The sequence below is a fragment of the Brassica napus genome, chromosome C2, assembly GCF_020379485.1.
Source record: "Brassica napus cultivar Da-Ae chromosome C2, Da-Ae, whole genome shotgun sequence".
NCBI classification, from domain to species: Eukaryota; Viridiplantae; Streptophyta; class Magnoliopsida; order Brassicales; family Brassicaceae; genus Brassica; species Brassica napus.
The window spans coordinates 57,285,266-57,306,434 of record NC_063445.1 but is presented as its reverse complement, the minus strand read 5'-3'; the positions used below and the strand labels follow the sequence as shown (position 1 = coordinate 57,306,434).

General features: G+C 37.7%; 4 protein-coding genes and 1 long non-coding RNA gene across 6 annotated transcripts; 2 read left to right on the top strand and 3 right to left on the bottom strand.

The window, feature by feature from the left end:
* Nucleotides 1-3,051, top strand: LOC106382943 (receptor-like cytosolic serine/threonine-protein kinase RBK1). Its single transcript, XM_013823039.3, has 8 exons — nt 1-459; nt 550-1,005; nt 1,479-1,736; nt 1,821-1,978; nt 2,058-2,137; nt 2,220-2,358; nt 2,442-2,591; nt 2,677-3,051. The coding sequence occupies exons 1-8, from the start codon at nt 447-449 to the stop codon at nt 2,824-2,826; spliced, it is 1,404 nt and encodes a 467-aa protein (XP_013678493.2). The 5' UTR covers nt 1-446; the 3' UTR covers nt 2,827-3,051.
* A 2,135-nt stretch (nt 3,052-5,186) lies between these two features.
* On the bottom strand, nt 5,187-7,000 carry LOC106382941 (dnaJ protein ERDJ2B). Of its 2 annotated transcripts, XM_048747327.1 has the most exons (6): nt 6,802-6,993; nt 6,455-6,566; nt 5,934-6,321; nt 5,738-5,857; nt 5,552-5,638; nt 5,187-5,467 (listed from the first exon to the last, which is right to left on the bottom strand). In XM_048747327.1, the coding sequence occupies exons 3-6, from the start codon at nt 6,132-6,134 to the stop codon at nt 5,393-5,395; spliced, it is 483 nt and encodes a 160-aa protein (XP_048603284.1). In that variant the 5' UTR covers nt 6,135-6,321; nt 6,455-6,566; nt 6,802-6,993; the 3' UTR covers nt 5,187-5,392. The 2 variants fall into 2 exon arrangements, with proteins under 2 accessions (XP_048603284.1, XP_013678488.1); XM_013823034.3 differs by having other exon boundaries at nt 6,455-7,000.
* Nucleotides 7,001-13,334: 6,334 nt separating this feature from the next.
* On the bottom strand, nt 13,335-14,852 carry LOC106379102 (non-functional pseudokinase ZRK15-like). Its single transcript, XM_048747328.1, has 2 exons — nt 14,250-14,852; nt 13,335-14,206 (listed from the first exon to the last, which is right to left on the bottom strand). Exons 1-2 carry the CDS (start codon nt 14,429-14,431, stop codon nt 13,345-13,347), a joined length of 1,044 nt encoding a protein of 347 aa, XP_048603285.1. The 5' UTR covers nt 14,432-14,852; the 3' UTR covers nt 13,335-13,344.
* Nucleotides 14,853-17,640: 2,788 nt separating this feature from the next.
* LOC111202848 lies at nt 17,641-19,340 on the top strand. The gene is made up of 2 exons (XR_002655725.2): nt 17,641-18,743; nt 18,861-19,340. It is a non-coding gene; the product is annotated as an uncharacterized LOC111202848 (long non-coding RNA).
* LOC106380183 lies at nt 19,120-20,617 on the bottom strand. The gene is made up of 3 exons (XM_048747326.1): nt 20,453-20,617; nt 19,852-20,252; nt 19,120-19,642 (listed from the first exon to the last, which is right to left on the bottom strand). The coding sequence occupies exons 2-3, from the start codon at nt 20,207-20,209 to the stop codon at nt 19,596-19,598; spliced, it is 405 nt and encodes a 134-aa protein (XP_048603283.1). The 5' UTR covers nt 20,210-20,252; nt 20,453-20,617; the 3' UTR covers nt 19,120-19,595.
* Nucleotides 20,618-21,169: the final 552 nt, after the last annotated feature.

Sequence of the window (21,169 nt, the reverse complement as noted above, 5' to 3'; positions counted from 1 at the left end):
ATAGCGTTAGTTACGGAACTCTTATCTTTTGTAAAAAAAGTGAAACAGAACTCTTGACTTGCATGCATGTGGTGGATTTTTTTATAAATATAGCAGAGATTCCAATCCATTACCAGTCATAATAAACCTGGTCTTTCATCTTCCCTTCTTCTTCCACTTTCATGTTTTCTAAAAGTCTTCTCTTCTAAGAATAAACATTTCTAAAGATAAAACTCTCTAACAAAGACAAGAAGCAAAAGAAAAAGAAAAACAACGGTTCAGAAACCACACATTAGAAGAGAAGACAAACCTCTGTTCTCCTGTTTCTCCGGACTCTCTTCCTTCTCCTCACGGAGATGTTACTCTTCGGAGAAACTTTCATGAAGCTTTGAATATTTTTTATATTATTTTTATTATTATTAGTATTCAAAGCTTCTTCTCACAGAGAATCCAAGAGGACGAAGGCCATGGCTGTTGAAGGTAAGGCTATTGTCAATGTTACGACATTATGTTTCTGTGATTCTGTCTTGTCTTCTAATGAAAAAATCTACGCAAACATGTTATGTGCAGAGATGGAGAAGAAAAAGAAGAAGAAGAACAAAGGAAGCAATGAAAAGACAGAGACGGAGAACAGCGACTCATTATCTATCGACGATCCATCGCCGAGATGCGTTCTTGAAATCCCATTAACGAGTTCTGACTCCGACAACAGCAGCAGCTGCAGCTCGTGCTCGCCTGATAAGTCATCGTCGCCGTTATCTACAACTCCTCCGAACGTCTCGTCTTTTCAGCACCACGGTCTTCAATGGAACAAGATGATAGACTCTATCAAGAAGAAGTCCATCAGGAGATTCTCTGTCATTCCTCTCCTCGCCAGCTACGAGCTCACGAGGAAAAACATGCGGCGGAAACAGCCTAAGTTGTCTCCTTCTCCGGTTGACTGCGATCAAATATTGGTCGCTAAACCGTCGTGGCGAAATTTCAGTTACGAAGAGCTTGTGGCCGCCACGGACAGTTTTAATCCCGGTAAGGTTTGGTAAGGTTCTGTTCATGGCAGGTCCTGAAATTTTAAAGATTTCAAGAATCATAAACATTTACCTAGAACTATAATAATCTTATAAAAATAATATGATGCCCTAGTATGGGTCTTGATATGTTGTACTTGTTGTTAGAGAATATGACTTGAGCCATGACCGGTCCTAAAATTTTAGAAGTTATAGACAATTTAATAAAAATTTCAGGTAGTTTGAGGGTTTAAAATTCTTTTTTTACAAATTTAAGGGCCAATATAATTTTTTTCAAAACTTTTTAGAGCCCTCGGGCCTGAGGCGAATGTTTCATCAGTCCAAGCCTTGCTTGGAGGTTCTGTATTTTAAACTATTTCCTAAAATTTTGTAGAATAATCCCAATGTCTTACTCGGATGTATCCAGATCCGGCTCTGGTTCTGTTCTTGTGTCTCCTAGCATGGTTTTTGATATATTGTACTTGTTTTTGTTAGAGAATATGATTGGGAAAGGAGGACATGCGGAGGTGTACAAAGGAGTTTTACCTGACGGAGAGACGGTGGCGATCAAGAAGCTGATGAGACACGCCATGGAAGAAGAAGAAAGAGTCAGCGACTTCTTATCCGAGTTAGGGATGATCGCACACGTTAACCACCCAAACGCAGCTAGGCTTCGCGGTTTCAGTAGCGATCGCGGTTTGCATTTTGTGCTTGAGTACGCTCCGCACGGCAGTCTCGCTTCTCTACTCTTTGGTACAACTCTCCATTTCAATGAAAATGCTTTTTAAAGCATTGTTGTTTTTTTTTTTGTGTTTATGTTTTTTAAAACCTTTGTAGGGTCTGAGGAGGAGTGTTTGGATTGGAAGAAACGGTATAAAGTGGCTTTGGGTGTAGCTGATGGTTTGAGTTATCTTCATAATGATTGTCCTAGACGGATTATTCACCGTGACATCAAAGCTTCCAACATTTTGCTAAGTCAAGATTATGAAGCTCAGGTATTTTTATTGATGATTAATTCAACAATCAAAAACTAATCAGTTTTAGCTGAATCTGATATGAATTTTTTTTGGGTAGATATCTGATTTTGGACTTGCTAAGTGGCTCCCAGAGAATTGTCCTCAACATATTGTTTTCCCTATCGAAGGCACATTCGGGTCAGACAGAGACTTCCACGGCTACACAATCTCTTCTTGATGTTTAAATCTTAACTAGGTTGGTTCTTTGTTTCTCTTACAGGTATCTAGCTCCAGAGTACTTTATGCATGGGATAGTTGATGAGAAGACGGATGTGTTTGCTTTTGGGGTGTTGCTTCTAGAGATCATAACTGGTCGTCGAGCGGTTGATACAGATAGCAGGCAAAGCATTGTGATGTGGGTAATGATCTGAAACTGCTCTTCTTCTTCTCTTTGTACGCATTTTACAACAATTAAGACAGTTTGAAATGCTTGTTTTTCAAGGTGAAACCGCTTCTGGAGAAGAGCAGCTTGGAGGAAATAGTTGATCCTAAGCTAGGAAATGACTTTGATGAAACTGAGATGAGAAGGGTGATGCAAACAGCTTCAATGTGCATACACCATGTAGCCACTATGCGTCCTGATATGAACCGGGTATGTTTCATTTCCAAAGCCAAACCAGTCCCATTAGTGTTTGATCTAATAAGCAACTTATGAATTGGGTTGGTTTTGGATGCAGTTGGTGCAGCTATTGCGTGGGGATGACCGGTTAGCTGAGCCGCACGGCGGAGCAAGAACAGTGAGTCTCGACGGGTGTGACCTACAAGATCATACCTCTTCCTCGTACCTTGACGGTCTCATTCGGCATAGACAACTCTTAATGGAGTGAAGCAAGCAATCCAACAACAACAACAAAAGTATTACCTTGTCTTTCTTGCATGTGATTTTACTTCATATTCTCCATTGTAAAAAATCTCTAAAAGAAAGGAAATGTTGTATGTATAATTGGCCTCAAGTCTCAGCTTATGCTTGTGTCTTCAACCTTGGTTCATGTGAAAGCTGTAGTCACTTTTGAAATCCGAATGATTAATCGAAAAATCTCACAACTTTGTAATATGAATAGGTAAAACTATTAGAAAATTATGGAAATAGAATATATAGTCACTTGTTTGGTCATCAGAAATCATTCAAGAAATCATCAAGTATCTGTCTCAACAAGGCCTAACCAAGTTCCGAACCAAACACCGAGCCACACTCCAAACCCAGCGTCAGCTAATCCAAGCCTCTTGCCTCCTTGCGAGGCTGAAAGCACCACTACGATATCCCAATCTCAATCACTCGCCAAGACATCTCTCACCAAAGCCGACCATGCATGTGATCACTTCTTTAGCTGCATTAGTTTCATACGTAAACTAAAATTGTCAAAACTAACAAAAATGAATATAAAACCTGCATAAGACAACTAAATTTGGGAATTATTATTTATTTTTAGATAACTAGTGAGAATTTGCAGTTAAAAAAAAGATAACTAGTGGGAACATAAGAGCATCAATAGAGCACGTCCATCGGTATGTTTTAATGGGGTTCCGACTAATTTAGAAAAAAATAGAAAATTGAAGAAAGACGAAAATAAAAAGTTTTTAAAGTACTGTATTAAGAACCGGTTGCAACACTGTAAAGTACATGTGTCATTTCCTTGTTTGTCTAAATATTTATACAAAAATAAATTTTAGTCAAAAACACAAATTATATTATAATATTAATATTTTCCTGACAAGAACTTCTTTTTAACAACCTAACCGATAATTGTGCTTTTAGACCACTTCTAATGGAGGTTCTTCCCATTGGAGCTATTAAAATATGTATTATGTATATATATTATATAGATATGAGTATTTATGGGGTTCCAACTGAGTTTCTAAAGATTATTATAATAGTTTATTCAAATTATTTAATTATATAATTAAAACTAATAACAACGAATGAATGTCAAAGAGACGTTGGTGAAGTAAAACCCAGAGAGAGAAGAGACTTTCTCCGGCGTACGGCCAGCGCGTGAGCGTCCGTGCCATCGCCAGAGCACTCCTGCTTCAGTAATTTAGTTTCCCTCCGCTTTGTTTCTGAAGTGCCATCAACGGACGCCTTGTCGGAGCTCTGATACCGCAACTGACCTTCTCGGTGGTCGGCTTTTGGAGTGAAGACGCGCTCGTTTGGAGAGCCTCGGGGGAGGCGGAGTTCTTGTCGGTTCGGATTGTGTTTCTTCGGGCGATGGAGGCTTCTCTAGATTCATCACGCCGGTCTGTTTGCGGGGGGTGGAGGCTATCTCAGATCCACCGACGCCGCTCTAGCTTCCGGGAAGGGAGACTTCTTCAGCTCCTTCTTTGCCGGCTTATGAATGACGGAGTGAGGAGGCTCACAAAGATCTTCGCCGTCGTGTTGAAACCCTAATTTTCTGGGATGTGGTTACTGGGTTCGAGGTATTTAAAGTGTGGTGGGTTTCGTGTTGTTCGAGTTTGAGTTTGTGGGTACTCGAGGATGAGATTTCTGGCGACGGTGACGATAGTTAAGACGAGAAAGCGGTGGTTCGCGGCGAGCCTATCTAGGGTTTCTGGTGACTCAGAGTCGGAGAAGACCTCGTTAGAACGACGATCTCTCCGGCGTGAAGACAGAGCGACCGTGAAGAGCTATGGTGACGCGGAGGCTCTGCAGTATCAGAGCTCCGGTGAAAAGTGTTTGTCGGTGACTGGGTTCGGCGGTTGTGCGATGAGGCGGAGATCGAGTTGAGGCGGACGACGCGTGGCGTGCAGACTCTCCAGATGTTTACACGTGTCCAGCCTGTCTCCTTGGTGGTCCTCTAGGGCAAACCGTCCGATTGCTTGTATTTGGGTCGGTTGAGCCGTTTATTTTATTTTGGGCCTCGGCCTTTGTTGTAAGTTGCCTCTCGTGCTGGTGGGCTTTTTGTTTGTGGGCTTCGATTGTGGGTTTGGCCCTTTTAATCAATAAAAACAATTTGGAAAAAAAAAGAATGTCAAAGAGTCGTTAGTTTAAAGTCTGAACTCATGGCAAAAGTCTCTTCCCCCAAAGACATCTCTTGTTATTTTTCCGCTTCTCTCATGTTATTCAATTTTTTATTATTTTTGAAGAGAGGTTGTTGAATAGCTAAAAGCATCATTAACCCACAACCCATTGGATCTCTGAATATTTTACTAATTAAATGTAATTAAGATCCTTGTTTAAGAAACACCTTGATTCATACTCTCCGATGATAATTTTTTATTCAGGGGTTCTTAACAAAATGTTGTTTTTTGTTGCTAAAAAAAAAAACCAAATCGTGAGACAATCCATATCAATGAAACAAGAGTTTCTGCCATGCTTGCCTAAAACAGAACAAGATCATGGGAAAATCCCTATCAATGAACTTGCAATCTTTCAACAAAGTACAAGCCACTAAACAATCAAACGTTACAAGAGCCTGCAATCAAAGGAGCAGTGTCTTCTGAAGTTGACTTCCTCGCACTAAGAGGAACAGCCTGCAATCAAACAACAACATTAACAAGGCTGAAAGAATCTTAAATGTTTTGTGTAGAAGTAAAAACATGAAGACATCTTAATACATGAACAATGCATTGAGATAGCTCTATGACTCCGAGTGCAGGACTTAACCATCCATGCCCTTGTTCATTGTGGGGTATAACCGCCATCTGCAAGAAACTCACAATATCATAAAGTTCAGGTCATCAACAACTTTGTAACAACCTTTTATATTATCAGATAACAATGTGCTAACAAAAAAACAAGACCTTCATTAAATCTTCAAGGAGACGAGGTGCAAACTCTAAGACACGCCTGAAATCACTTTGCAGAGACGGAGACAAAACTGCTGATTCACGAGTTAACTGTTTCTGTATCAAAAGCTCAGCCTGTTACAGTAAAACAAAAGAGTTGGCATCTTTTCAAAATGTATACAATACTTATAATGTGTAAAAAGAAACCAACCTTGATAACTGCAGGATCCTGTTTCCAAAACTTAGCTTCATCTTGCTTCATTTTCTTAGGATCCAGACTTAGCTCGCTTTTGACAGAGGTAAAGAGTTTCTTCAGAGATTCATCATCGGTTTTACGGACTGGAATCTCTGTGTACTCAGCTGCTTTGATGAAAACGTCCATGACTTTGCTTGTAGTCAAAGAGGGTTTCATTAACTCATAATACGCTTGACGAGTTTGAAGCTTGACGTAGTTCCCGGTGTACTTTGATGATCTTCAGAGGTAGATGGAGGCGACCACTAGCGGCAAGAGAATACATAAACCAACTGTAAACAGCAACAGTAGCCCACCAGATTCTCCGTTTAAGTCTAGAATAAACTGAGGAAGAGCAATTCCCAGCCTGCATCAATCACATTTGCAAGAGTCTAAGTTTTTGAATATGAGACAAGAAAGACTAATGCAAAAGCCTCATTCTACACTGTTATAACATCTAAAAGGTAAACAAAAGATTGAGAGGCGTAAGAGATGATTACTTGTCTGCTATCAGGATCTTGGTTTAAAATGGCTAGTGGCGACCCCTGGCGATGAAGTGATCGAGTGTCGCCTAGCGCCATGGCGACCAGAAGCGAGCGCCATGTGTATGCTCTGACAAAAAGGAATAGAGCGTGGAAGCTTTCTCCATCATCAAACGAACCGAACCGAGATCGAACCCAACCACCGAGTAAAAAAAGAGAAGAGAAGAGAAAAGGAAACTCAAACGAAAAGGAACACAGAGGAAGAAGACGAGTGGAGCGATCTCTCTCTCTCTCTCGATGTGGGTGTTCTACTTGATCTCGTTGCCGCTAACCCTAGGATTAGTTGTTTCCATTTTGTGTAGTACCTTTAACTGACGACCATGCAACTCTGATTCATTCAGTTGTAGAGCGTCTTGTATAGCTTCAGCTTCCACAAACTCGACGTAGGCAAACCCCTTTGGCTGCCCGAACTTGTCTGTCAGAATCGTCACCCGATGGACTGTGCCGCATGATTGGAAGTGTTGCTGCACTTCTTCAGGTGTACATGCGTAATCAACCTGCACAAGAGATTTCAAAACAAAAAAAATGTACATTTTTTTTGTCGGTTCTGCAAAAATGCGCCGCATGATCTCTCTCTCTATCTAAACTTCGTGCCTGCGCAAGAATCAAGCAATAGTGAACCTAGTAGACGGTGGGAAATTTTTTTTTCTTCTTAAAAGTTTTAAGATGAAAACGTTTTGTAAGTAAGTTTCTGTGTTGACAAAAAAAAAAGTAATGTTTTTGTAAAGCTTTAGTTTTCACATTAATCTTTTATTTATAGTTTGAAAATTTTATAGTTTTTTTTCTACTATGTGTTTTATTATATAGTTAGTTACCTTAAGAAAAGTTTGTATTGACAACAACAACATATTAAAAGTAGTATTTACAAATTGTTACTTTGTTTCGTAACGATAAGGAAAAAATAAGAGTAAAAAAATTCATCTCCATATATCTAAAATATAAAAATGTTAATATTTAAATGATTAATTGTTGGAAACAGAGGATCTTAGCGAGAGAGGTTGAATCTGCCGCTAACAAATCAGAATCAGAACCAAACTTGAGGTCCCACATCCTTCTCAACCTTGGCCTGCATCTCACGAACAGCAGCAGCTTCATCGTCAATCTCTTTCAATCGCTTCTTCATCTCGTCCAACTCCTATTGTTACCAACACCAAATCAATCAATCCATCCAACTCCGACGTCTGGGATTTCTCCACCGTATACCTCGTGCTCCTCTTCCTCCATAGCTTCTCTCTCTCTATCTCACCTTGACGAGTGGTTCACAAGAGGCGTCTGCCTAATTAAGGCACGTCTCTTATGTTAATTGTTATTTTTCATTTTTTTTTATTCCTAGATAAATTAAAAGACCCAGTTAAGAGACTCCCATAATGATAGCCTAAGATCATCTTTAATGGAGATGCCTGGAGCATGATTATTGCAAAGACCCATATTAGGGATTCTTATTACTTTTATAATGCTTTTAAGCCCAAAAAGTGAACTAAGAGACAAGCTAGGAAACCAAACATTGCAAGGTTCCTAGTTAAAGGTTGATAAAAAAAAACATGTACATAAGATGCACACACTGACACTTGTATGTGTTCTTGTTTCTTACATATCACGAGCCAAACAAACTTGTACATAGATCTCACTGCTTGCTCTACCTTCACTGTGCCTTGAATCTTGAAACCGGTTTTGATGGCTGAGACCCTGAAGGCTACTTACATATACATAAACAAACAAACACATGCAGTAAGAATCATATTTTCAGCATTGTGAGTGTCTTATGGTAGAGACATACCTGCATTGTGCCGTGTGTGTTGGTTTCTAGCATTATGAGTGTGTAAGTAGAACATGATGATGATTGATTTAAAGATTTATACAAAACCTGGCAAACGGAAGGGATCAAATCAGCGAAGGCTAGAAGCTTATTGAGCTTAGTGATGGTGAAGTTACAAACGCCAATGCTCCTGACAAGATTGTCCTTGACAAGCTTCTCCATTTCTCTCCAAACACCTTTCATGTCAAACTCAAGGATGTCCCCTGCCTTTGGTGTCTTACTCGCTCCTTCTCTTAGCCAGAAAGGCCAGTGTATCTGCACATATACTTGTATCAATGTGCCTATAACCACCCTGCACCATCAACGGAAGAATGAAATATAAAACTGATTGATTCATTCTAGCACCATATTCCCAAGCTGTATCAATGTGTCTCTCAATGTTTCAGCGTTTTGCTGGGGCATTCCTCCCCGTGATTGATCCTCTGGTAATAAAAGAAGATCAGATGTTGGTTAGAGAATGGAAGATTATTCAATCTTAATTCAAAAATGAAGTCAACTTTTCTTATATTTGAACTGCTTTTGGATTATAAAGCTAACCTTTTTTGAGATATTGTGGCTTCTCAAGAACAGATTCCTCATATCCAATCCTATTGCCGTCTGTTTTATCTCCAAGACCATTCACAACATCGAGCTCGCTCTCCTCCACATCGAGCTAATCTCAAGAACTCCTTCCTATTAAAGAAATACCACTTAAGATGCATATGCAGAATTAAAAAGGATAAAGCACCAACAGAAGAAACATACCGCTGCTTCTGAAGTAGTGTTAGCAAAGAATGAAGCCTCTGTTTGAAAGTCATCAATCTCAGCTTTAAGTGAATGAATATGAGACTGTAAAGTCTTGTCTCTTCTCCTCAAAACATCATCTGTCTGCTTCGATGTTCTGTCCGTTGAATGGATTGAAAAACTCGCCATGATGTTGTGATGGAGCTTCTCGGGGAGCTTCTTGACGAGACTGATGAGATTGTCGTTCTCATCGACGAACCGTTGAAGACGGTTCATCTCTTCCCGCTTCTCTCTGAATCTCTCCTGAGCGATTCGAGGAGAGCTACCGACAGAGAGAGCCAACGACAGTTGAGAGAGCCAACGACAGTCGAGGAGAGCCACCGACAGTCGAGGAGCCAGGGAGAGAGAGAGTCGCTGTTTCGGGAGAGAGAGAAAGAACAGAAGCAAAAAAACAAACCTATCCTCTCACCTCTGATTTGCCTACACGTGGCTACAAGAGCCGTCCCTTGCTCCCCTTAATTAAGATACGTCTTTTACCTCATGCATCATTTTTGATTTTCTTTTAATTCACAAATACCCTAAGAGACTCATTAAGAGCCAGCGATGATGTTGCTCTTAGAGCATGATTATTGGATGTTCTTATGGTGGGGTTCTTAGCGGAATATAAAAATCCGTCTCTTAATTTTTAACTAAAAAAAAGCTAAGAACCGGTTCTTAAATAAGAGTTTTAAGAGCCGGTTCTTAACTTTTTTAGTTAAAAGTTAAGAGACGGGTTCTTATATTCCGCTAAAAACCCCACCCTAAGAACTTCCAATAATCATGCTATTAAAAGAGTGCTTAGTGGTGGGGTCCACCATAAAAGAGGAAGAATGGGTGCCAAAAACGCCAGATTTAGCATCAATGTTTGTACTGACACGTGGCGGCTCGCGATTGGTTTGTTTTTAATTTTTCTTTTTTTTAAATCAGAGAAAAAAAAAAAAATTAAGCACCCCAAGTGGTTAATGGTGCTCTAAGCAACCTCGACCCACATTGGACAGCGATGCATGCTCTTAATAACATGTCGGCAAAATTTTCTTCCCCTTGATACAAAATATAACGTCCTTTTATCAAAAAAACAAAAAAAAGGTAAATAATGATTCAAAACACATATTTATTCTTTCTTTTTCCTTATTAATTGACTCAAAATTCTTTTTCTTATAGCAAAAATACCCGAAAATAAGATTAAAAGTTTAAAACTTTGAAAGTCATTCACAGCATAATAAACAGAACCTATCATCACTTCTACACCCCTCTCCAACATCTCTCGTGCTTTTCTCTATTCCCCTTGTTTTAATGACCTCCTTAGAGCAACAACATCGCTGTATATAGCGAGATTTCTTAGCAATTAAAAGGGTGAATTTAAATAAAAAATGGTTATAAACGCAGATTTTGTTTGTTAATTAAGAAACGTTTATATGTGGTTTGTGGAGGCACGTGTCACCTAGGCGAGACCGAAAGAAAGACGCGTGAGAGGGAGCAAAACAAATCAACTCCATTCTCTCTTCTTTCTTCTCTTTTCTCCCTTGTCTCTCTCCCGTACGATATCTGTATCTCTCGAGACCGAACCCGTGTTCCGGTTGTAACAACGGCGAATCGACCCCTCAAAGTCTACTTATCGAGGCCTCTGTATCCCTACGACGGTGATACGAACGATCTCTCTTCTCTCCTCTCAGTGTCGGCGTTATCTCTCTCTCGAGGCGATCTCCTCTCAGATACCGAATCGAGCCGCTCACATACCGAATCAAGGTCTGACATACCAAATCCACCGCTCACATATCGAATCGAGACCAAGGACTATGGTGGGAACTCAAGAGACAGCAGTGGGTATAGCTCTACAGAGGAGCTCATTCGGCGTGATCAAGCAGAGCTAGGCCACTCAGAGTTCCCCGAACCACATCAGTATCCTCCTCAACCCGAAGTCAAGTTTGGTTTCCCACAAATCTGCTACTGTGGAGCTCAACCTATTCTTGCTACAAACCGCTCTGATCCAGGCAGAAGATATTACACATGTGAGAACATTGATGATGGCGAGTGTCATGTTTGGAAGCCATGGGACCTCGCGGTTATGGAGGAGATGAGAGCAAGGGATAGACACACACTTGAGCTCGCTGAAAAGGTTGACTCTCTAACCATTATGAGTGACTATGAAACAGAGCAGAAGGTGGCTAAGTTAGAGTTGATTGTTTCTGAGCTAGGTAACAAGAATTCTAGGTTGAACAAGAGATTTGACATGGTTGTTGGTTTAGTGTTCGTTCTTCTTGTGGCAATAGGTTTGGTTGTAATGTTTAAGTAACAATGTATAATGTGGTATTTTGAGTGTTTAAGTAGCAATGTATAATGTTTAAGTGTCTGTTTATGTGCCTGTTTTTGTACAAGTATTATAAGCTGTGTTTATTGTAATTAGCTCGGATGAATATGTAATAGTTTATGTCTCTGTTTTTGTACAAGTATTATAAGCTATGATGTCGGCAAGTATTAATTTTGTACACAAGCAACCCGTGACCCCTATATCCCAACAAAACAACAAATTCGTGTCACAAGCAATCTGTGACCCCTATATCCCAACAAAACAAACTAGTGTCACAAGGTACATGACATCACGGGTGAGACATAGGCTAGTAAAATATCTACTCACTATCACACTATAAGTAGAAGAGAACTTCATCACATTTACTTCACAACTTCATCCGTCTTCTATCTCTCTTAAAATCAGATTAAAAATTAAGTTTTTTTTTTCATTTCAAATGGCTGGTTCATCACATTATCATTACCATAAAAATGATGAAGATGACGCTGAATTTGAATCTCTATTTGAAGAATTATTAGAAATCCCCAAAATGTTGTCCGAACCCAAAAACAGAAAAAACGTATTTTTATTGAAAGACACCGGGAAGAAGGCGACATCCAGCTATGGAATGATTATTTTTCTGAAACTCCTACATATCCTTCCAATATATTCCGCCAACGGTTTCGAATGAGCAAGTCATTGTTCATGCGGATTGTGCATCGCCTCTCTACGGAAGTGGAGTATTTTGCTGCAACGGAAGATGCAGTCGGAAGGCGTAGTCTATCACCGCTCCAGAAATGCACAGCAGCAATACGTCAATTAGCATATGGGGGTGGGGCTGATACGGTGGACGAATATGTCCGACTTGGTGAATCAACAGCTCGGAATTGCTTGCACAATTTTACTGCCGCAATCATCGACTTGTTTGGCGATGAGTACCTAAGACGTCCAACACCCGACGATCTTGAAAGGCTACTACACAAGGAAGAAGAACGTGGATTTCCCGGGATGATTGGAAGCATCGACTGTATGCACTGGGAGTGGAAGAATTGCCCCACCTCTTGGAAAGGTATGTATTCCCGAGGAACTGATAAACCAACTATTGTGTTGGAGGCCGTGGCTTCTTATGACCTCTGGATATGACACACCTTTTTTGGAGCTCCAAGTACTATGAACGATCTTAATATTCTTGATCGATCACCTGTTTTTGATGACATTATTAACGGAATTGCTCCCGAAGTCAATTACAATGTCAACGCAGGGAGTACGATTTGGCCTATTATCTTACAGATGGTATTTATCCGGAATGGGCGACATTTATTAAATCTATTAGTCTCCCACAGGGTGAAAAAGATTCATTATTTGCAAAAAGACAGGAATCTGCCCGAAAAGATGTTGAGCGTGCCTTCGGAGTCCTGCAAGCTAGATTCGCCATTATTAAAATCCATCAAAGTTATGGAGTAAATCGAAGATAGCAAAAATTATGAGAGCTTGTATCATACTCCATAATATGATTGTCGAAGATGAAGAACGTACGGATACTCGAGATGAGACATTTCACGATCAGGATATTTCTTTTTGCATCAAGATGCCTATTGAGCTTTTCGATGCACTTGATCGCCGAGCTACAGTTCGGGATAGACCAGTCCATAGACAACTAAAACATGATTTGATCGAACATCTATGGGATAAATTTGGAGATGAATAATAACTTTTTATCTTTAACTTTTTATGAATTGAATAAAAATATTGTAATTTGCATTTTTAATGTTTTTTCAACTTTATAATTTTTTTTTCCAACTTTGTAATTTTTTTTTAACTTTGTACTTTCTTATGTTTTCAATTATCTATGTTATATGTTTTATTTGTTACACAAATAATTAAAAAAATAAAAATTAAAACTAAGAACCAAAAAAGGTTTCTACCAATAATCTTTATTTCTAACCAAGTTTCTTAACAAAGTTTCTTAATCTACTTTTTACCTTAACAAACAAAAAAAGTTTCTAGCATTGCTGATGCTCTTAGTTCCTTAGCCACTTCCACCATTTTTGGAACTTCCCCTCTAAGACCAATACATCTTTCTGAGAGGACAAGAAAAGCTTCCATTAGACAACGCTCTTCTTCTTCTAAAACCACACTCATCTTTGGATCTACGATCTCATTCATTCTTCCTTCTCCCATGTACGTGGACAACCACTTTGGGAACTTGTTTTTCTCTCTCCAGTTCTTCCAACCACAAAGCTCCTCAAAATTTTCTTCTCCGGTCAAAAGCTTTTGCATGAAAACTCCAAACCCGAAAACATCAGTTTTCTCCGACACTACGCGGTTGAATATATAATCATCGTCCATGTAATCGTAGTCTTTACCAGCCCAAGTAAGCTTGACATGTGTTTCTCCTTTTGGAATCGAGACACAATAAGATAAATCATTCAACTTCGCTACGCCATTTTTGTCTAATAATATATTTTTCAACCCCATGTTCCTATACACAAAGGGTCTTGGGAACGCAACGTGAAGATAAGCTAAAGCAGTTGCAACTTCCTCTGCTATCTTCATTCTCCTTCTCCATGACACTATCTTATTCAAATCTACAGGTGAGTACTGTCTCTCTCCACCATAATAAACTATGACTGGATATTCAAACTCAAAACAGCACCCAACCAACTTCATGAAATTTTTGTGACCACTCACCATCGAAGATATCGCTACGTCCTTAGGAGGTCCAGTGCAGATGTCTCTAGGGGGATGTGGACTTCTTCCCTTCATTTTCCTAAGTAGAATCATGCGATGGTCATCGAGCGTACCTGAATACCATTTCCCATGAAAATATAATTCGGAAACACGACTACACTCGCAGATGTTTTGACGTCTTTTCAAGGATGTTACACTTGCAAAAATGTTTTTGAGTGGCTTTGAGGATTTGATCAGCAGTGAAGAATTTGATGGGATTTGGTTTGCCATCACAGCATTGGATTAGCGCTTCTAGAATTTTCTCTCCTCTCCATTGGTCTCTGTCCCACGTCTGTTCTTTAACAACCGCTCGTGACTTCTTCTTCTTCCACCATCCCATCTACATACACAAAAAAAACTTTGCTTTGAAAAATAAAATGACGCAAACTGAAGAACTCACTCATACTTGTAAATGAGAAGGAAGAACAGTATTAATATAAGCCTCGAATGATATTTTTTTAGAGTGTTTGAGGGGTCAAAGACTAATTTTTATGACCCGTTCAAGATTCTAATAAAAGTATTTTTTTTTCTTCTTCTAAAAAATTAAATTTCCTAATTTTTAAGGTTTTCACCAATTCTTAATGAAGAATACAAAGCTATATTACTTGGCTTTCACCTAAAGCATGTTTTCTTCCTAAGACTTTGTTTTTGTTTCTTTGATAATTTTTACTCATTATTTGTTTAACTCATTAAAAATAAGTTATTATTATTTTCAAATTATATTTTTTAAATTAAATACTTAGATATTTTCTGTTAGTAATTTCAACACTACAAGAAAACAACGGCATACTGAGGGAAAAAATCGTCGGTATGTCGTCGGAATAACGCTATTCCGACGACATACCGACGAAAAAAATCCTCGGAAATAACTCCTCGGAAATTCATATTTCCTCGGAAATCCCTCGGAAATTTCCGACGGAATTCCGAGGAAACCCTATTTCCTCGGAATTTCCGAGGACCACAAGTTCGTCGGAAATTCCTCGGAATATTCCGAGGAAGATGTCGTCGGAATATTCCGAGGGATAAACTTCCTCGGAATATTTCCAAAATTAAAAAAAAAATTATAAATTTATTTTTTTAAATTGAAATTCGAAAATATAAAATTAAAATTGAAATAGAAAACATATTTAAAATACAAAAAATAATAAAATAGTTTTTATAAATAAAAAAATGTTTTATAAATACAAAATTAGTTTTAATAAATATGAAATCATCTTTTTATAAATACAAAATAGTTTTTATAAATACAAAAAATAATAAAAGAGTGTTTATAAATCAAAAAATGTTTTATAAATACAAAATTAGTTTTATAAATATAAATATTTTTATAGATATGAAATCATCTTTTTATAAATACAAAATAGTTTTTATAAATACAAAAAACAATAAAATAGTGTTTTTAAATCAAAAAAAATATTTTATAAATACAAAATTAATTTTAAAATATGAAATCATCTTTTATAAATCCAAAAATCGAATTTATATACAAAGAACGGTTTGTATATTTAAAATAGTTTTTATAAATACAAAAATAAAAAAAATAGTGTTTATAAATCAAAAAAATGTTTTATAAATACAAAATTAGTTTTAATAAATATAAATATTTTAATAAATATGAAATCATCTTTTATAAATCCAAAAATCGAATTTATATACAAAAAACGTTTTGTAAAATCGAATTTATATAGAAAAAACGTTTTGTAAATACAAAAATAATGAACAATTTATAAAAAAAGTTCTAAATCAATTCAACACAACCAAATCACAATTCTAAACCTATTACACAACAAATCACAATCCTAACCAATCACCCTAACAAAAATCTATCAAAAACCTTCTAAAATCATCAAATCTACTTAAAAACCTAACAAATAGGACCTAAGAGAGTGGGATAGGGTCCTTACATGATTTGCAAGGGAATAGAAAGGATTCGCCGGAGAGATCGTCGCGAGAGAAGGTGGAGAACGCCGGAAGGAGAGAGAGATCGCCGGAGAGGAAGAAGAGAGAAATGGGGAAGAAGAGAGAAATGGGGAAGAAGATGCGTTTCAAGTTTATAAAACCTTGGGTCCGACGGATATTTTCCGTCGGAATTCCCTCAGTATTTCAATTTCAATTTTCGCGAAATATTTGGCGGCTTGTTTGCCCGGTTAAATGAAAATATTCCGAGGAAATTCCGACGGCCACTTAAATATCCGTCGGAATTTCCTCGGAATATTTTCATTAATTCGAGGAAAAAAATATCCTGTGCATGTATTTCTATTAATTTATATTGTTCCTCGGAATTTCCTCGGAATATTCCGAGGAAATTCCGAGGAACTAGTGTTTGGGGTTTCAAAACGTCAATTTTTTTTTTATAAACGCATCGATCGATGTATATATATTCAAAAACGCATCGATCGATCACGTAGATGCACCGGGCCGTAAGAATGTGATCGATCGATGAGATTATCCCATCGATCGATTGAGGATATCAAGTGTTCCTCGGAATTTCCTCGGAATATTCCGAGGAAATACCGAGGAACTAGTGTTTGGGGTTTCAAAACATCAATTTTTTTGCCGTATTTCATTTCTTATACAATTGTAATGCATACCATTGAGGATTCTTTGTATAGATGAGCATAAACCATGGAATAAAAAATTTCAAAACGAATTGTATGTATTCCCTTTACCGTTCATTAAAGTGTATAAGTGTTTCTCTTATGTTGTGGGGATTTCGTTCATACAATCGGAAAAGTGTTTATTATAGGGTAAGGAACAAATTTTTGACTTCATAATGAACGTAAGACCCTTAATAAGGGTTATATAGGTGTTATTCAAACCGCAAAACGTTGTTTTCGGTTTAAAAACCCTATTTCCTCGGAATTTCCTCGGAATATTCCGAGGGAATTCCGAGGAAACCCTCTTCTTCCTCGGAATTTCCTCGGAATATTCCGACGAAATTCCGAGGAACTAGTGTTTGGGGTTTCAAAACGTCAATTTTTTTTTATAAACGCATCGATCGATGTATATATATTCAAAAACGCATCGATCGATCACGTAGATGCATCGGGCCGTAAGAATGTGATCGATCGATGAGATTATCCCATCGATCGATTGAGGATATCAAGTGTTCCTCGGAATTTCCTCGGAATATTCCGAGGAAATTCCGAGGAACTAGTGTTTGGGGTTTCAAAATCTCGAATGTTTTTTTATAAACGGATCGATCGATGGATTTATGTCCAAAAACGCATCGATCGATCACTAAGATGGACCAAAGCGTAACAATGTGATCGATCGATGGGTATATGTCCAAAAACGCATCGATAGATCACTAGTTCGTCGGAATTTCCTCGGAATTTTGTAAAATCCCTATAATATTTCCTCGGAATTTCCTCGGAATTTTCCGACGGATTGATGTTTCCTCGGAATTCCGTCGGTTTTTTCCGAGGAACACATTTTTCCTCGGAATTTCCTCGGAATATTCCGACGGATTGATGTTTCCTCGGAATTCCGTCGGTATATTCCGAGGAAATTCCGAGGATTTCATTTTCCGTCGGAATGTCCGTCAGAATACCGCTGTTTTCTTGTAGTGCAACCTTACCGAACAAGAAAATAAAGGTGAAGGCATACATACAAACAAATCTTAAAAGTCAATTTTAAAATTATAGTCAAAAAATCAAAAACTAGAAAACTGGAAAGCTATTATAAAAAATAAGAAGCCAAAAAGAAAAGCATTTAGAAACGATAAACATTCATGGCCATTAATGTTTTGAATAGAATAGTCCACAGTGACTTCCTTGTAGGAAGAGTTCTTGATGGAGTTGGCCGTTTGGGAGATATTTCATAATATGTTTTCCAAAATGCAACAAAGAAACTCACATTACCAAACTTTTATGCTTCAAAAATTGTCAATTCGTCCACGTAGCCTTCATGACTAATAGTACTTTTATTAATTAGGTACGTGTAACGTATTCGTTAAGCAAATCATTATTCACGCACAACAAAATGCATGGATAAATGGCCATGCATGGGGACACATATGTAGTTTCATATTACAGCGTAATATACATGATATCAACTAGAAAGATCCAAAAAAAAAACTTCAAAAGCAATTACAATTGGATTATTATGTATTTTAGATAGCTGATGAAGAATACACATGTTGCAGCGGACGTGTTTTCCTATGAGTTTGACGCTATAGAGGAATGGCTAAGCATGGGACATGACACATCTTTGAAAATTTACGAGAGTACTAGACTATCAACTTCTCACACCCAACCATACTTTTTCGTGCTCTTATTCAAGACTGGCATAACAAACGAGCAGCACACGCTTCCTCCTAGCTAGTTTCTTTTGTATAAACTCAACCCAAAAGGTTTCTAACTTTTTTATTTTGATTCACATCTGCGTTTGTTACGTAGGGCGTTCCTGTTTCTGACAATGGTTCTAGGCTGTACGATGGTGAAGATGAGTTAAAATCTGTTCTTCAAGAGAGGCAGATGGAGATGGATTTTAATGACTTCGAAGATGATAGCGAAGGAGAAGAGACTGACAAGGATGAGAAGGAAAGTTTTATGGAATCCTACTCTGGAACAATGAATGAGGAGATTAAGAACTCAACTCGTGAGAAGAGTTTTGAACATGTGAATCAACATTAATCTAAGCAAGACGGGGTAATTCTTCCATATCCATCTTGGAGCCATTTTGTTCTGTAGGTTGTTGTGAGTTTATTAGGTTGAGTCTTTGTTTTAATGATATTTGGAAGGATGAATTTACACCAAGTGATGCAGATTTCAACCTGGTTAAAAACCTACTTGAGTCCTACTCTTCACAACAAGGACTTTCTGGTCCTGCTTCCAATTCACTCGGCCTCAGGCGTTTACAACTCCAAAAGATTCCAACGAGAAATAATGAAACGAAGTTTTGTCTCTGATCAAAATCGTGTGCTGTCACATGTTTGAGTGTACTTTGTTAGTCTTTTGCCAAGATTTCTGATGATTATAACGTGCATGGTTCTTGTGTTGTTGTCGAAAGTAAGCACATGACATGTGATTCAAGAAAAAAGAAATATAAACAGAAACTTATGTACATGTATGTACACTATTACACATCATCAATCACAAAAGAACAAAAAGAAAAATGTTTTTTCTTTGTTTGTTCACAAACCCAATAATCTCAGACCACAGAAGCAGAAAACGTCTTCACTCCAAACACCCACATGAAAAATATCCAGTACTCAAATCATATATCATATTCATAGCATATCAATCCATCATTCTTCATTCATTTTATGCTGCCAAGCCTCCATCACCATCACATTTGTCCATTAGTAGTAGATTCTTGAGAGGGATGACTTAATGTTTTTTTGTCACTCACTTGAAACAGAGAACCAAAAGAAGTCTCCAGAAAACCTATCCACACGAATCTTTTTTCTGGTTTTTTTTTGATTATTTGATTTTTAATTTTTGAATACTTAAAAACACAATGAGAGAAACAGTCTTGATCTTCACAAATCCTCCAGCGTATTAAAGCTTCCCCATAGACGTCAGCCACTGTTCCATATTCTTCTTATCTGCAGATTTTAATTCCAAACAGAACCACACACACAGTTCAGTTCAGAATCCTCAATGTCTAAACAAGCAAAAGCAATTATGGTAATAAATTCACTTCTAACTCGGTAATTAAGAAAAGCTCCAAGCTACAAACTTAATCACTGAGTTTAACTATAAGTCAAATAACTGAAATTAATGATGATATCGAAAAAGGAAAGAAACAATATACCCGAAGCAGGAGAGAGGAAGCCAGTTGGAATCTGATTCACTTTCTTGTAACAAGGAACAAGAACCACAAACCCACCACCACCACCAGTATCATCCTCACTTTTAAACCCAGGTCCATGCGGCTCGACCCAACCAATGGACCACTCAGGATCATCTGGTTCAGGGAACAGCACATTCCCCATCTTACCCTTAATAGTCTTCTTCAGTGAAGGAGATGATCCTTTTGAGTCTTTCTTAGTGCTACCACCACCACCACCACACAACCACCTCGGAAGACGAGGGAAAGAGACTGCCATCTTCTTCTTTATTAGATTCCTAAAAAAAAAACTCCGAACCTCCGGAGATAAAACTATTATCATTCAGCCATGGACCGATGCTTACTTTATCCTCTTCTTCTTCAACCTGTCACCAAATAATTAAATATCTCTAACTTTTTTAAAAAATCATCATAATTCATAATGATTGTCACTAACTAATCACAAACAACCAACACTAAAGCAAATTCATTAAAACCAAACAGAGAGAAAATCTCGATGTCCGTCAATGATTCGCCGGAATATTCGGCGGATATAAATGCTAAAAATATCCGAAGCGTAGATTACCGAGAGAAGATCAGATCGACGATGGAAGGTAACCCTAGAATCGCGTCGTTTTCGGCGTCTGTTTGACTTTTCTGTGACTTGTGGAGAAGAAGAAGAAGAAGAAGCTCATCACATCTCATCGTCTGCTCTCTTTCTTCATTTATATACTAGTCTCTGTTCTGGTTTATTTCCCCCCGCTTTTGTCGGGCTTAACCAATTAAAGATTGATCCGACGGTTATTAGCGGTTTATTTGGTTTAATAGCAACTGTTGCTGTGCGCTTCTACCCTAGACTTCACAACACCTGATTCTTACGAGTTAACCAACAAAAAATGGATTATTAGTTGTTGAGGATATAAAACCCCTCAATGTTCTGGTTTAGTTCTTGGTTTTCAGTTAATTCAGATTAAACAATCAGATAAATTCAAGATTTTCGAGTTAAACATCAATTTAGTTTAGTTTTTCAGATAAAAATAAAATTACTAGATAACTAAGATAGTATAGATATAAAATTTTGGAAAATCTATAGTTATTCATTTTATGAACAATATTTTTAAAATATTTTATTTTAAACTAAATTTAGTTAATATTTACAGTTATATTAAAAATATATTATAGAAATTTGGTTATTCGTTTGGTTCTAGTTAGATTTTGATTTTTTTTTTTTTAATTTAAAGATATAGAATCTGTTCAGATAATTTATAGTATCTAAAGCCAAACATAAACTTCATTTTTCGGT

What these genes read in the sequence shown, in the direction of transcription:
- LOC106382943 (XM_013823039.3), top strand. An exon ending in CACGGACAGTTTTAATCCCG is followed by an intron (nt 1,006 to 1,478) that starts GTAAGGTTTGGT and finishes TGTTTTTGTTAG; the next exon opens with AGAATATGATTGGGAAAGGA. An exon ending in GGCAAAGCATTGTGATGTGG is followed by an intron (nt 2,359 to 2,441) that starts GTAATGATCTGA and finishes TTGTTTTTCAAG; the next exon opens with GTGAAACCGCTTCTGGAGAA.
- LOC106382941 (XM_013823034.3), bottom strand. Translation starts at nt 6,134, where the DNA reads ATGAAACCCTCTTTGACTACAAGCAAAGTCATGGACGTTTTCATCAAA. An exon ending in AGGATCCTGCAGTTATCAAG is followed by an intron (nt 5,858 to 5,933) that starts GTTGGTTTCTTT and finishes TTACTGTAACAG; the next exon opens with GCTGAGCTTTTGATACAGAA. An exon ending in TCCTTGAAGATTTAATGAAG is followed by an intron (nt 5,639 to 5,737) that starts GTCTTGTTTTTT and finishes AGTTTCTTGCAG; the next exon opens with ATGGCGGTTATACCCCACAA.
- LOC106379102 (XM_048747328.1), bottom strand. Translation starts at nt 14,431, where the DNA reads ATGGGATGGTGGAAGAAGAAGAAGTCACGAGCGGTTGTTAAAGAACAG. An exon ending in ACTCAAAAACATTTTTGCAA is followed by an intron (nt 14,207 to 14,249) that starts GTGTAACATCCT and finishes CTGCGAGTGTAG; the next exon opens with TCGTGTTTCCGAATTATATT.
- LOC106380183 (XM_048747326.1), bottom strand. Translation starts at nt 20,209, where the DNA reads ATGATAATAGTTTTATCTCCGGAGGTTCGGAGTTTTTTTTTTAGGAAT. An exon ending in CTTCCTCTCTCCTGCTTCGG is followed by an intron (nt 19,643 to 19,851) that starts GTATATTGTTTC and finishes TAAAATCTGCAG; the next exon opens with ATAAGAAGAATATGGAACAG.